Raw genomic sequence first — 13880 nt, 5'->3', positions numbered from 1 at the left:
TTTACATGTTCTCCCTACGACATGAAGTTTCGATTTTCGATATTACTAAGGAGTGTTGTAAATTTGACATGAATGGTGTGGCTGTACCGTTTACATTATATTTTATCACAACATTTCCATGTTTTATTTGCTGTTCTATCTTTTTATCCATTAGAGCACCAGATGACGGTTATTTCAGAAAATGTTTTCAAATATTATGAATAGAATCTGTATTTTTCTGATTCTTTTCAGGCAACCTTTAGTTCCATTTTCAAAGTGGTATTATTGCCCTAAACTTACCAACAGTACATCATGTGAATGGAGCATAAATGACCATAATATTGACATAGAGAGAAAACATAACATCAGCGTCAGTATTAACAATAACTTACACAATTTCTTCCTCGTAAGATGGAATGAATCTGGTAAGTAGGATTTATACATATTTTGCCTTAATAGGAATAAAGTCTATATATTGTAAAGAGGTCTATATCTCTATGATTCCAAGGCTATCATCTTCTCAACTGACACACACTTTTAGATTTATGTTAAAGTTAATATGCAAAAGAGATAGTTTTGTCCTCCACAATGCAATGCATTTTTACTTCTGTATCTATGGATATGAATAAAAGTAAATGTATGTAAACGTCAAAGATACAGCAGCCCAACAAAACAAAACAAAAGAATTAAGACGTCTGCATGCAATCTTCAACAGCAAACAAGTGTCAATACATTGATTGTCAAGCTCATATTCGCCACGAGGCTAAAACAAAGTGGTAAAGAAATGTATCTGAGACTATGGCATATTAAACATCAACCACAAATTCTCCAAATGGGAAAATTTTACCTTGGAATTCGGATAAACGTCAGATTTGGATTTTTTTTATTGATATGGTGTAATCTTATCAAAACCAACTTCATTATAAAGGCCTAAAGATCAGAGGTCAAATGTGTGGTTATACAGACTACGGAAACGTTATCTTTGTTTACCTTTTTTAAAATGTGGTTTTAATGACAATTATTATAATTATCATATTAGTTTTTTTAATTTTTTTTTTATTCTTTTTTTAGGATTACTACTTTCTATTTCTACAAATAACTTGCATTATGATACTTACTTTTGTTTGTAGTATACCCGGATCCAGTCAATGACCTGTTTGCATTGGCGAAAAATATGTCATGCGTGTTACTTGAATGGAAACATTCAGATAATGTGCACAATAAGACTTTTAAGGTTATGTACAAGCCTGAGAGAGCACTGAAAACCAAGGTACCTACTGCTTTCTCCTACATCCATTTTAACTATACTATACACATCTGTCATACAAGTGGGAAGTTAAGCTAACTATATAACCAGGATTAACCCACCATTGTCTTCCGAAAATGGCTGTATCAAGTCAGCAATATGACAGTTGTTTTCATTTCGTCCCGTTGGTTGATATAGTCGAGCGTTTGATTTTGTCATGTTTTATGGACTTTTTTTATAATTTACCTTGAAGTTTAGTATTTTTGTTGATACCTTTTTAATATAAAACGCTCAAATAATAATTATGATTCGACTGATAGAATTGAAAAAAAAACCAATACTATTACATACTAAGTTTTATTTCATTTATCGTTAGAGGCGTGTGTTTTATTGTTAACACATCAGACACCTTTAACCGATGACCATTAACTTTTTTAATTTGCCGAATTTAACTAATTGACAAATATTAGATAGTTATACCACTGATTTTGAATACTAGTAATTTCATCTTTTTGATTTTGGAGGAGAAATATTAAGTGCTGATCAGCACTTTGAACAAAACTGAATCATTTTTTTTATTTAGGGTATGAATTCTAAAGTGATTGATTGTTGTTCAAGCTCAACATTTGTCATGCATATTCTGAATTTAAGTGTCGGTTAGTGTATGGAAAGGTATATACTATGAAATTTAGAGCGAGGGGCTTGCCCCGAGCTCTTAATTTCATAGTATATACCTTTCCATACACTATCCAATTTAGCACATATTTACAACTTGAGTAATCCTGTAATTAGTCTATTGATATGTTTTGGCTGACTAGGTGTAGCTCATGTACGTAGTTTTGTAAATCTACTCACTAGCATCATTGTAAAATATTGAATCCAGAATGAAAAGATGGTAGCTGCTGGTGTAAGTATGTTTTTTGACATAAAGCGGTGTTTTACTATTCATGTACTTCTTCACATGGTAAGATGACAAAATAAATTGACCAAAAGCAGGCAATAATTAAATTGCAGTTGAAGCTTTATATTCTTGAAAACATTTTTTCAATTTCACCTAAAAACTAAAACTATAATAAATTTTACACATATAGATAGTTTGCACTGGCGGATCCAAAAAGGGGGAGGGGGAGTTCAGGAGGGGGATGGAAAACGCCCTTTTTGTGATGATCAATGCTTTTGAATGAGGACATACAGTTGGACCCCCCTTTTATCTTAGGTTGGAACCCTTTTAAAAATGACTGGATCTGCCCTGGTATGTACTCATAGGTAGTCTAGTGGATAGTTTACATGCATGAAATATTTGTCACTGGACATTAAGCAACCAATAATCAATCAATTCATGACGAAATATATCAAATTGCTGTAATTTTCCTTCACAAGGTTTCATGGTTCACTCTTTTTTGTGTACAAAGTAATTGCATGGAAGATAAATGATTACAATTTTCAGATGGCGTTGTACTCTAATCAAGGTATAAAAAAAAACATATGTGTTACTCTTTATTTAAACAAAAGAAACTTTTAATCGTCAAAAACATTTTTAGATCCAAAGATTAAATAGTAGGATGTTTAAAAATCAATTTGAAAACTAATTACAAACTATTTAGTTTAATTTGGAACACAGCATTTATTTCAAAATAGCCAGTAGCAATTTTTGTTTTAATATCTTGATTACGATACAATGAAATCTTACCCTTGTGGTCATTCATGCGTAGTTACTTAGTACATGGAAAAAGTATGTACTATGAAAATTAGAAGGCAAATATAAGCAATTTGATTGGACGAGAAGTTGTAAATATGTGCTAACAAGAGATGATTTAACATTGTTTGGAAATATCAACTTGTTGTTGACCCATAATTGCTTAAAACTACTCCATATGAACTCTGTTGATTATTTTCACATTGGCAATATACTACATTTCTTTATTCTAGAAAATATGAATTAATTATTTTACTTTGCAAGAATGTAGTTTTATATAATTGTATAAAAATAAATAGAAAGTTTATGTCACCGAAATTGTTTTAGGCGAAAAGTTGTGCAAAGTTATTCTATGCTAAACAATGAAAGAAACGCACCACATCCATTAATCAAATATTTCCATTACATATAACTTTTTAAAAAGTGATTGTTGCCAAATGTGCGAAAACTGAAGTCGCGTGGTTCTTCTCACAATAAAACAAGGAATATGCTTCTATGCAAATAATTTGATAAATAGTCAAAGTTTTGCATCAGATGCAAAGATAGACTGAGCTAATGTTTATGACATTGCTGCCCCATAAATATATAGTTAGTACATATAGTAACATCATTAAACCATCTGAATATTTCAGATACTCACACTTTACTCTGAAAAAGGTGAAGTCCGCAGAGAAATATGCCATCTAAAACCATACACGAGATACGAAATACAGGTAACATGTAAACCTGATAGAAAGGGGATTTGGAGTAACAAAGTTAGGACTACAGTCAAAACTAACAAAACAGGTATTACTAAATACACTGAAAGAGCATTTAATAATGAATTCGCGTCTTTCTTATTTTCAGGAGAAAAAAATTAAAGTTGTATTAAAAGGTGACGAAATAAATGATCCGACAAGTTGTTTCTTTGTAATAAAAAAACATAATCCATCAATTATGCTCTTAACAATAACAGTATGTTATTAAATGCAGAGTGGAAGATATTTCAGTCGTTTAAGAAATTTATGAAATACCCATGATTCCTGATATTATTATAACTTGTTCATTTATATGATTATTTGTTGATATATTAAATATATTCACATAATATGTCTTATTACTAGTTCCGGAATGTCCACCAAGTACAGATATCGGAGGATATTCCTGGATACAACCATCTAAGAATTCATCAGCCGATGTCACGATCTTCTGGAAGGTAAATGATTTAAGATATTTTCTACAGTATTTACAGATACTGTATTTAGTCGTTACGATATATTTTATAGAGTTGAAAAAAAACTTGCATATAATTCTTAACTGCTTTGTATAGAGAAATTATTATCTATATGTTTGGCATTAAATAAAACAAAAAGTATTACAATCATAACTGCACCTTTGTACTTTTTACAGCGGATTGAAAAGTCTAAGTGGAATGGCGATAAAATCCAGTATGGCATATATCTCATGTCAACAAAAGGGATAACTTTACTCCATAGTAGTGGAAAGTTTTATTCTACATTTAACATCGATACTACTGTAAAGTATCAAGCTTTCCTTTACTCATACAACGAAATTGGAAATTCAACCTTGGAGTCTGTTCAAATACCTCCGTATAAAGGTAAACTAGTTTAAACATAAATGTTGATTAATGAATAGAAGTTAAGTATACTATCCTGATATAGCTCAATACTACACATTCCAGATGCATTTTCTTATAGTTTGAGCTGTATTTGATTAAATCTAAAATGCACTTTTCTTAGTCCGAAGCATACTAGATTGGTTATTGACTTTTTGTCCTGTCTTCTTGAATTGACTTCTTCATTTTAAAAGTTTTGGTTATCTATAAGATGTTATGAGTTCAATTGTTCGACAGCATCAGCCACAATTTTTGTTAATTTTTATCTTTTTATTTTTTTTTATTAAAACAAGGTAATTTTAACAAACGTTATAATTTTACATAGATAGAACAATTAATCTGTTGTAGATATTGAACTTGTTGAAGAAGTAGTTGCTGTGAAAGACATGGAATCGCAAATAAAGTTGTATTGGACGTCTACAGGGACAATAGATACTTCATCGTACAATTTATTTTGGTGTGAACAAGCTTTCTGGGATATATGCAAGGTTTAATGTATCTTACGGTTATACAGCTCTTAAGACTATCAAAATATATATCAATATGATACGTTTAAGTCTATATACATTTGGCAAAGTAAATAAAAGATTAATATTGATGTCAGGTGCTGGCGAACAATCCATTTGAATCCACGATCTGCTTTAGGTGTTGTGGAAAATGAAAACTAGTTTACCGGTGCTCAAATTTTATAACTCGATTCAAAAGATAAATCAAGGTAATAAACGAAAAGTGTAGGAATCGCATTAACTCAAAAAGGAAGTAGACCGGATGCGTCCGATAAGAAAGATGTAATACTACTATTCTGATGTTGAAAACTTGTAAATCCATTTTCATATAAAAATCAAGTTAAAAACATGAATCAATCCCAAACAGGACAAGACCCAGTGTGTCGACACGGCAAGCATTTCTTGCATTTCCATGCACCACCCATCATGCAAATCAAAGCTCAGTTAAAATGTCACGTTAGGGAATAAGACACAATTTGGAGATCAGACGACATCTCCGGTATTTTTAGATCTATGATCAGGAAAACATAAAGTTCGTGAGTTGTTAAGACACAGACAGATCGTATTGTTCAACACATTCGTGATGGCGACCGTTAAACTTGTGCAGTGTCGATTTCTGTCTTTATTCCTCAACACCCTGTTGTTTTTGTGTTATGTAGACTTATATCAATGTTAATATAAAAATAAGGAGGTGTGGTATGGTTGTCATTGAGCCAACTATCACCGTGACACCAAAGGACGAGGAGGTAAACAACTGCAGGTCACCGTAAGGCCTTCAAAAATGAATAAAACCCATTCCATAAAGATAATTATGACAAAATGTCACAAATCTAAATAGAAAACCAACTGCCTAGTATATGCTTAAAAGTCAACATAAACAATTATGACAGACAGCAACCTTCGACAATTACAGGTTCTTGACTTGAGTAAAAACTAGTATAAGCCTGGATCTTTGATCAGTCTTTTTTTTAGACACATAAAGGTTGGGGTGGGTTAGACATGTTGATGATAGCTTAACCCTAACCTGGATAGGGGTACAACAGCACAACATAAGAACAAACATTAGTTTGATTGGCCTTAAGACATCAGATTGGCACTTAGAACTAACGTAAAGACAAAGAACACAAAATACCGATCTAAGAGTACTTGAAGTTACTGAAAGCTTGTTCAAAGCCCAATTTAAAGTAATGGACAAACCATGTTCTCCCAAATTGAAATATCAATTAGTACACCTGAAACGGATTAAATGTGAGGACGTCATAAGCTGCCTGCAAAAAAAGAATGACCTTGAGCAATGCCAAAGTGTAAGTATCGAAGGATGTAGGACCATACGTTTTTATATCTGGATAGCAGTACATGTTAAGTTATGCTTCCTCCAGACTAAAATGATACACCGTCGTGATTAATCAATTTGTGATATAAAAGCCCCCGACATCGATTTTCGAGATTTGAACATCGATGCACTACTGTTGAATTCATGTAATAATTAACCAGCAATACATAGTAACAACATTACCGATGTAATAATTAACCAGCAATATATAGCAACAACATTAACGGTGTAATAATTAACCAGCAATACATAGTAACAACATTAACCATGTAATAATTAACCACCAATACATAGTAACAACATTAACGGTGTAATAATTAACCACCAATACATAGTAACAACATTAACGGTACCAACTTTATTGCAACAGATGCGCATTTCGACAATTAAAGTCTTTTCAGTCATGCTCTAGAAACAAAACATTGAAAATCAAAACATATTACCAGCACTGAAGAGCTGATAAAAGACAAAAATCCAAAAGTATAGTAAAATCTGGACACGGAATGAGAGCTTTGCATGAGGGAGATACATTCCAGCAGCGCCTGCATACGGAGTATATATCTCCCAATTGATACGATATTCCCGGGCTTGTATTTCCTATCATGATTTCCTTGATAGAGGAGTGCTGCTCACAAGGAAGCTATTTAACCAAGAGTTCAAAATGGTGAAGTTGAAATCGTCCCTTCGTAAATTTTACGGACGCCATCACGAGTTGGTTGACCGTTATGGAATAACCGTTTCACGGATGATATCGGATATGTTCCTTATGTCGTAACTACAATACCCTTCCCATTTCACGAATGTGACCTACCGAATTAGACTATTTACCGGATTTGTAATAACATAAGCAACACGACGGGTGCCACATGTGAAGCATGATCTGCCTACTCTTCCGGAGCACCTGAGATCACCCCCAGTTTTTGGTGGGGTTCGTGTTGCTTAGTCTTTAGTTTTCTATGTTGTTTCATCTGTACTATTATTTGTCTGTTTGTCTTTTTATTTTTGGCCATGGCGTTGTCAGTTTGTTTTCGATCTGTGAGTTTGACTGTCCCTCTGGTATCTTTCGTCCCTCTTTCACTGGAATCTCGAACGTCACTGCAGACACGATCATAGTGAACGAGTTGGAAATAAACACATCGATGGAAGTAGCAAAAGAAATAAGTTCGTTATACCAATGAATACTTCTAAGAAGGAAATTATTAACTTTTATTTTTATTGTAGGATACTCCACATGCGATAGAAATAAGCTCAACAGATGAACATAGTTATTCAACCTTACCAGGACCCTTTACAAACGCCTCCACATATCTATTTGGTGTATCGTATACGTCAAGGAACAATATGACTTCAGGCTTTAAATGGTCAGACTGTTATATCGATGTTAATAAAGGTAAGGCATCATGGTGATTACTTGCAAAATTAGTTCAAATCATGAACAGTTGAACTATGTAATCAACTGTAACAGCTGAAAGATGCGTAAATATCCAGGGAACAAAAGAGGCAATAATTAGCCGAACAGGAAAAAAAAACATGCAAATGTTACGCGACGGTGCAGTTGCAACCTTAGCTTTAGTACAATTACATAATTTATTGAATTGACATTTATAGTTAAATGTATCCATTAAATTATGCTGCTATTACCAAAGCACTAGCTACTGGTAGGATGGTACCCTTGTTGACTGAAAGTCCATCAACAGCGTAACGACCCCGTGGGGGTAATAATATACGACAGATTCTGATTTCCATGTACAAGCAAAAGTTACGTCTTCCTGGGAAACCATCATTAGCTACAATCAAGAGAGCAAAAGGTTGGAAAGCCAAACACCACCTTAAACAAAACAGATGTTATCAATGAGTAACGGAATATAGGGATAAGCAAATTTTAGCTTTTGGGGAAATTCAGAAATTCAAATGTGACGTCACCTTTGTTTTGCGTTGATCTCTTTGGCTAACTCGGCTGTGAATTTTTATGTGCTTGTTTATGTTGTTTTATGTATCCGTTTTTATTCTGTAGTTAGTCACCACTTCGATGTTATCATGTATATCTATTATATAGTCATTTTTTTATAAATTTACTGTTTGCAAAAGTATGAATTATTCTAAATACTAAGGATTTTCTTATCCCAGACATATAAACTTAGCCGTATTTGGCACAACTTTTGGGAACTTTTGGTCCTCAATGCTCTTCAACTTTGTACTTGTTTTGGCTTTCGAACTTTTTTGATCTGAGCGTCACTGGTTAGTCTTGTGTGGACGAAACGCGCGTCTTGCGTATTAAATTTTAAACATGGTACCTTTTGTTAGCTATTATTCGTATGTTTCTCTGTCCTATATGTTCTCCCATTTATTTGTATTGTAGTCCTGTCATGTAATGTTGTCATCTTAATGTTATATTTAACATTGCCATAAAAGCGGGAGGTTTGGCTAGCCACAAAACCAGGTTCAACCCACCATTTTTTTCTTAAAATGTCCTGTACCAAGTCAGGAAAATGGCCATTGTTATATTATAGTTCGTTTCTGTGTGTCTTACAATTTAATGTTGTGTTTCTGTTGTGTCGTAATTCTCCTCTCATATTTAATGTGTTTCCCTCAGTTTTAGTTTGTAACCCGGATTTGTTTTTTTCTCAATCGATTTATGAATTTCGAACAGCGGTATACTACTGTTGCCTTTATTTAGCATCAATTTTCTTCTTTATAAGATCAAATGAATTGTGTCCAAGAGTTACGTGTTTGTAGTTTGTCAGAATGGGTCAATCAATCAGGTCTATGATAAAACGTCGAACTCATAAGTTGAAAAACTGTGTGAATTATCGACCAAAGTCCGTTTTCAAAGACAAAAAAGCTGTGAAATGTCTATCATCTTTTCACGATAAATATGTTGTTGTTCCTGCGGACAAAGCTTAAAAAAATATTGCCTTTGTATGTAACTCGTACTACTACGAGTGTCTTGTAAAACAATTAGAAATAAGTGAGCACTCTGGTAATCCCACATACAAAAATATATCATTTGACAAGGATGAGATTTTGGCGAATCATAAGTCCTTCATGGCTTCAATGAACATTACATTGAACAGCAAATCTGAGGACTTACCTTGTTTGTATTGGATACCTAAGCTTCACAAAATTCCGTACAAACAACGGTACATTGCCGGCTCATCTGCATGTTCTACAAAGGAATTGTCCATTATTTTGACAAAAATTCTGTCTGCAGTGAAAGAGGGACTTCATAAATACTGTGAAACTGTTTACTCGCGTAGCGGTATTAACCATATGTGGATTCTAAAAAACTCTAAAGAACTTCTGGATAATCTTAAATCTCGATCTTTCTCTGAAATTAATTCTATCAAAACTTTTGATTTTTCAACCCAGTATACCACCATTCCCCATGTGAAATTGAAAAATCGTCTAAAAGAAATAATCCACAATGCTTTTCAATATAAATATGATAGCATACGCTATAAATTTATTACATTGGGATACCATACGGTATATTCTGTTAAAAGTGAACAAAAAGGTAAAACATGCTACTTAGAGGAACAAGTGATCACTATAATGGAGTTTCTTATTAACAACATATTTGTTGAATTTGGAGGTAGACTTTTTCAACAAATTGTCCGGATTTCTATGGGAACGAACTGTGCACCTCTCCTTATCGACCTCTTCTTATGTTCATATGAGTCGGAGTTCCTTCAGACACTTGTCAAAAACAAGAAGATCAAAGAAGTCAGATAATTTAATTTCACATTCAGATATATTGATGATGTTCTTTCCATTAACAATCCAAACTTTTCTGATTGGGTTCCATTAATATATCCTCCAGAACTAGAATTTAAACAACAGACACGGCTTCCTCCTCCACATTTTTAGACTTATACCTCGAATTTGACGTAAGCGGTCATCTCAGTACCACAATCTGTGACAAATGAGACGATTTTAATTTTGAAATGATCAATTTCCCTCACCTTAGTAGCAATATACCAACTTCGCCTGCATATGGAATATACATTTCCCAACTCATTCGGTATTCAAGAGCTTGTAGCTGCTACTCAGACTTTATAAAACGTCACCAGTGTCTGAGCAGAAAGTTGATGAACCAGGGTTATGTCAAAGAACGTCTCGTCATATTCTAAAAAAGTTCATTGGAAGATACCAAGACCTTATTGATAAATAATCCGTATCAACTTCAAAATTTATTATACATGATGGTCATGAAGTATAGATTCTAGGTACTGACGTTGTTTATCATCTGAATTACGTGTTATAGTGTTCTTTTATTTGTCTCTGTAAATTATTAACCTTTACTGTTTAGTCCATTTTTGTTTATATCTTTTTGGCGTGGCTCCGGACTTATACATCCCGCCATTGTGTTATTGTGCTATGATCATTTTTTGTATTCCTGTCTTTCATTTTTGCTAATGTTCTTTGTCTATGTGCCATTTTGTTTTTCTATGTTGACATACGTATTTGTTTTTATAGTGATTAAGATTATAACACAATGTTGACTGCTGTACCCCTTTTTTTGACATTTTTTCCTATTATGTCTGTTTGTTTTGTTCACACATTGTTGTCAATATAATGGAATTGTATGAGACTGTCATACAAGTGAGAGGTTTAGCAAGCTATAAAAACAGGTTTAATCTACCATTTTCTACATATGAAAATGCCTGTATCAAGTCAGGAATATGACAGTTGTTTTCTATTCGTTTGATGTGTTTGAGCTTTTGATTTTGCCATTTGAAGAGAGACTTTCCGTTTTGAATTTTCCTTGGAGTTCGGTATTTTTTTTTATTTTACTTATTAATTTACTTTTTGATATGGAGGACATTATGTTTCATTTATTTTGCACGAGGATGTAATTTTTTATAAGTTTAAATCAGTATTAAGTGTGACGATGTTGTGACATTATATATTGATTTTTTTCTCAGCATGAATTATTGTTCAGATTTTCAAAAACATTAAAGAATTTTTCAAAATCCCCATTTGGTCAAATTCGCGTATTTAATAACCCCTTAACAGTATTTCTTTAACTCTTGTTTGTCTGCAGATGATATTGTCAATGAAAAAAGATATATTTAGTAAATCCGTTTAAAGCAAATGTGAAACATGAATTGTAATACATATATACAACATTTGATGGTTGTATGACAAGTCTTCAGAGGGTCATTGGTCTTTATAACAATACAGATATGGTATATATCTTCTTATATTCCGATTGAAATAAATATCAGGATACCTCATATTTTCCTATGTGCAATTCCTTCAAAGACTATCAAATCTCATTACACACGAAGAAAACAAAGTTCAATACCCGGTTATATTATAGTATATTTGTTTCTTCATTTCAGAATTTCCTTTACAGTTAGAAGTAACACTCTATCCAAAAGAAAATGGCGTCCTTGTGAAATGGCGATTACCAAAGTGCAATTTCGAAAAGGTCAAACAGCTGATAAGTTTTTACAACATACATTTTTGTGAACGAAAAGGATGTGAAGGCAAGTAGCAGTAGTCGATAAATAAGGACAGTCAAGTCGTACATTAATGCAAAAAAAGTGTACCGATGTTTAAATCTCATGGATCGATTGAAATAATGTACAAATCAAGGCAACAATCAATAAATGATGGTATTGCATTAACTCCGAAAGAAGCAAGACCGGATGTGCTGACAGGGTAAGCGTCTCCTGATATGCATCAATCAGCCGCCTTGCGAATCCAAAATCAGTAAAAATTTCACAATCAGTGATAGAACACAATCGGTAAAATTACAGATCCGACAACTATTCTAGTACCTAAGACGCGAAAACATGTCGCTAGTAGTTAAAACACGAACACATCGTATCAATCAACACATTTGTGATTGAAACCGTAAACCTTATGTAGTGTTGATTTCAAACGTTTTTCCTCATAACCCTGTTGTAGCAGTTTTAGTGTAAGGAGCACACATCTGTTAATTAAGTCTGGATAGTGTGAACATGCATGATCGTAATATATCAATTGAGATATGTAAACGGGATATGATGGGGCCGAAATATGCAACTAATGAGAAATGGGAAGTTAACAATTTAAATGCTGAAATCATCACGTTTGTCATGTATTCTAGTTTGAAGTCGTCCATCTGTGTCAATATCGAGGGAAAGATCACGATATAAAACGAATTGTTTAGTTTAGATAGTATCCAAAGTTCACTGGGATATATGAGATACAAACACTCACTGAATTATGGGTTATTAAGTGACAACACATCATAGATACTTTTTTCTCTTTTTTTGAAAAGGTTTTCAAGTGAAAACAAAAACAATTCGGCCAGTAGTGGTGCACAATTAGTACCCAATATAATACTGACTGTCTGTTAGAATAAAAATAAACTAGACTCAACAAATGTATTGTCGGTCAAACTGTCCAGCATTTTGGTTTTAGTTTAGTTAAAACATATTGTATTTGTAAGAATAGCAAAAGGGATTGGATACAACTTATAACATAATTAGAAACGTCCTCTCCCAATACAAATATAAACACAAAAACATTTAGTAATGATGAAAAGATTGATGTAATGTATTTTCTAAAAAAAAAACAAAAAAGAAGGAAAAAAATAACATGAAATGTATAATAAAATTAATTGATGATAACATCTTTGGTGCATTTTTTTGTTGAAATTAGTGGGTTACTTCATAAAGTAAGATTTTTCATTACTTAAAACAAGGAATTTGTATCTAGCCATGTCTAATAGTAGCGGAAAGCGAAGAAAAATCATGTCTCGATAACCCTGTCAAATTCTAAACATTGTGATTGAAGATTCTTTAATAGATCTTTAGAATATTTAAGAATGCACATCTGATTGACACCGCTGGTTAAATATATCTAATCACAATATTTCTGAAGGACATCTTTTACTTTTGAAAGAAAGATATCTAGAACTTTAAAAAGCTGCGAAGTCATACATCTTGACGACCAGGAGGCTATATATCACCGCTTAAGTATAAAGACGGAATATTTTCGTCGTCCTTTCATGTTAATATCGAAGGAAATAACAATGTTTTTTTCTTTTGATTTGGCAAAGTGTTGGCCGGACTGGGGATAATCAACACAATATCTGTTATGGTGAAATGTAGTATATTATTCAATGGTCATATCTATGTATGTAAACTAGCTACATTGCATAAAATCAATATGGAATTATATACATTTTTTTGTAAGCATTGATCTTTAGACTTTGTATTCTTCGTAAAAAATGACATTCCATTTTTTTTACATTTGCGTTCCTTATATATTTTCCTTTTCCCCAAGCTATATATATTATATTGTCTTTTACATTGCCAATAGTGGTCATCTTTGTTGTGTTTTGTCTTCTAACATCATTACCATTATTTTTGTGGTTTGCTATGAAATAGATTGTAATCCTTGTTTAAAATCCTTCACATTTAAAGTCAATATCAAAGTGTCCCTATGATGGTTTTTTTTTCACTCATGGTTAACACCAATGTAATGAGCTTAATTTGATTTGTTTACAT

The 13880-nt window shown here is 32.8% G+C and overlaps 1 protein-coding gene across 2 annotated transcripts in view; it reads left to right on the top strand.

The window, feature by feature from the left end:
* The window catches only part of LOC127727869 (uncharacterized), a 37390-nt gene that overhangs the window by 14418 nt on the left and 9092 nt on the right, over nucleotides 1-13880 (top strand). For both annotated transcript variants that reach the window (XM_052235025.1, XM_052235017.1), the window contains exons 4-11: nucleotides 232-404; nucleotides 1110-1249; nucleotides 3554-3707; nucleotides 4025-4116; nucleotides 4311-4518; nucleotides 4885-5024; nucleotides 7597-7765; nucleotides 11721-11867. In XM_052235025.1, the coding sequence (XP_052090985.1) occupies nucleotides 232-404; nucleotides 1110-1249; nucleotides 3554-3707; nucleotides 4025-4116; nucleotides 4311-4518; nucleotides 4885-5024; nucleotides 7597-7765; nucleotides 11721-11867 (1223 nt within the window). The remainder of the gene's footprint in view (nucleotides 1-231; nucleotides 405-1109; nucleotides 1250-3553; nucleotides 3708-4024; nucleotides 4117-4310; nucleotides 4519-4884; nucleotides 5025-7596; nucleotides 7766-11720; nucleotides 11868-13880) is intronic.

Source organism: Mytilus californianus, unplaced genomic scaffold, assembly GCF_021869535.1.
Source record: "Mytilus californianus isolate M0D057914Y unplaced genomic scaffold, xbMytCali1.0.p SCAF_1, whole genome shotgun sequence".
NCBI lineage: Eukaryota > Metazoa > Mollusca > Bivalvia > Mytilida > Mytilidae > Mytilus > Mytilus californianus.
Note: the sequence above shows the minus strand (reverse complement) of the source record. Positions and strands in the feature narration are given on the sequence as shown.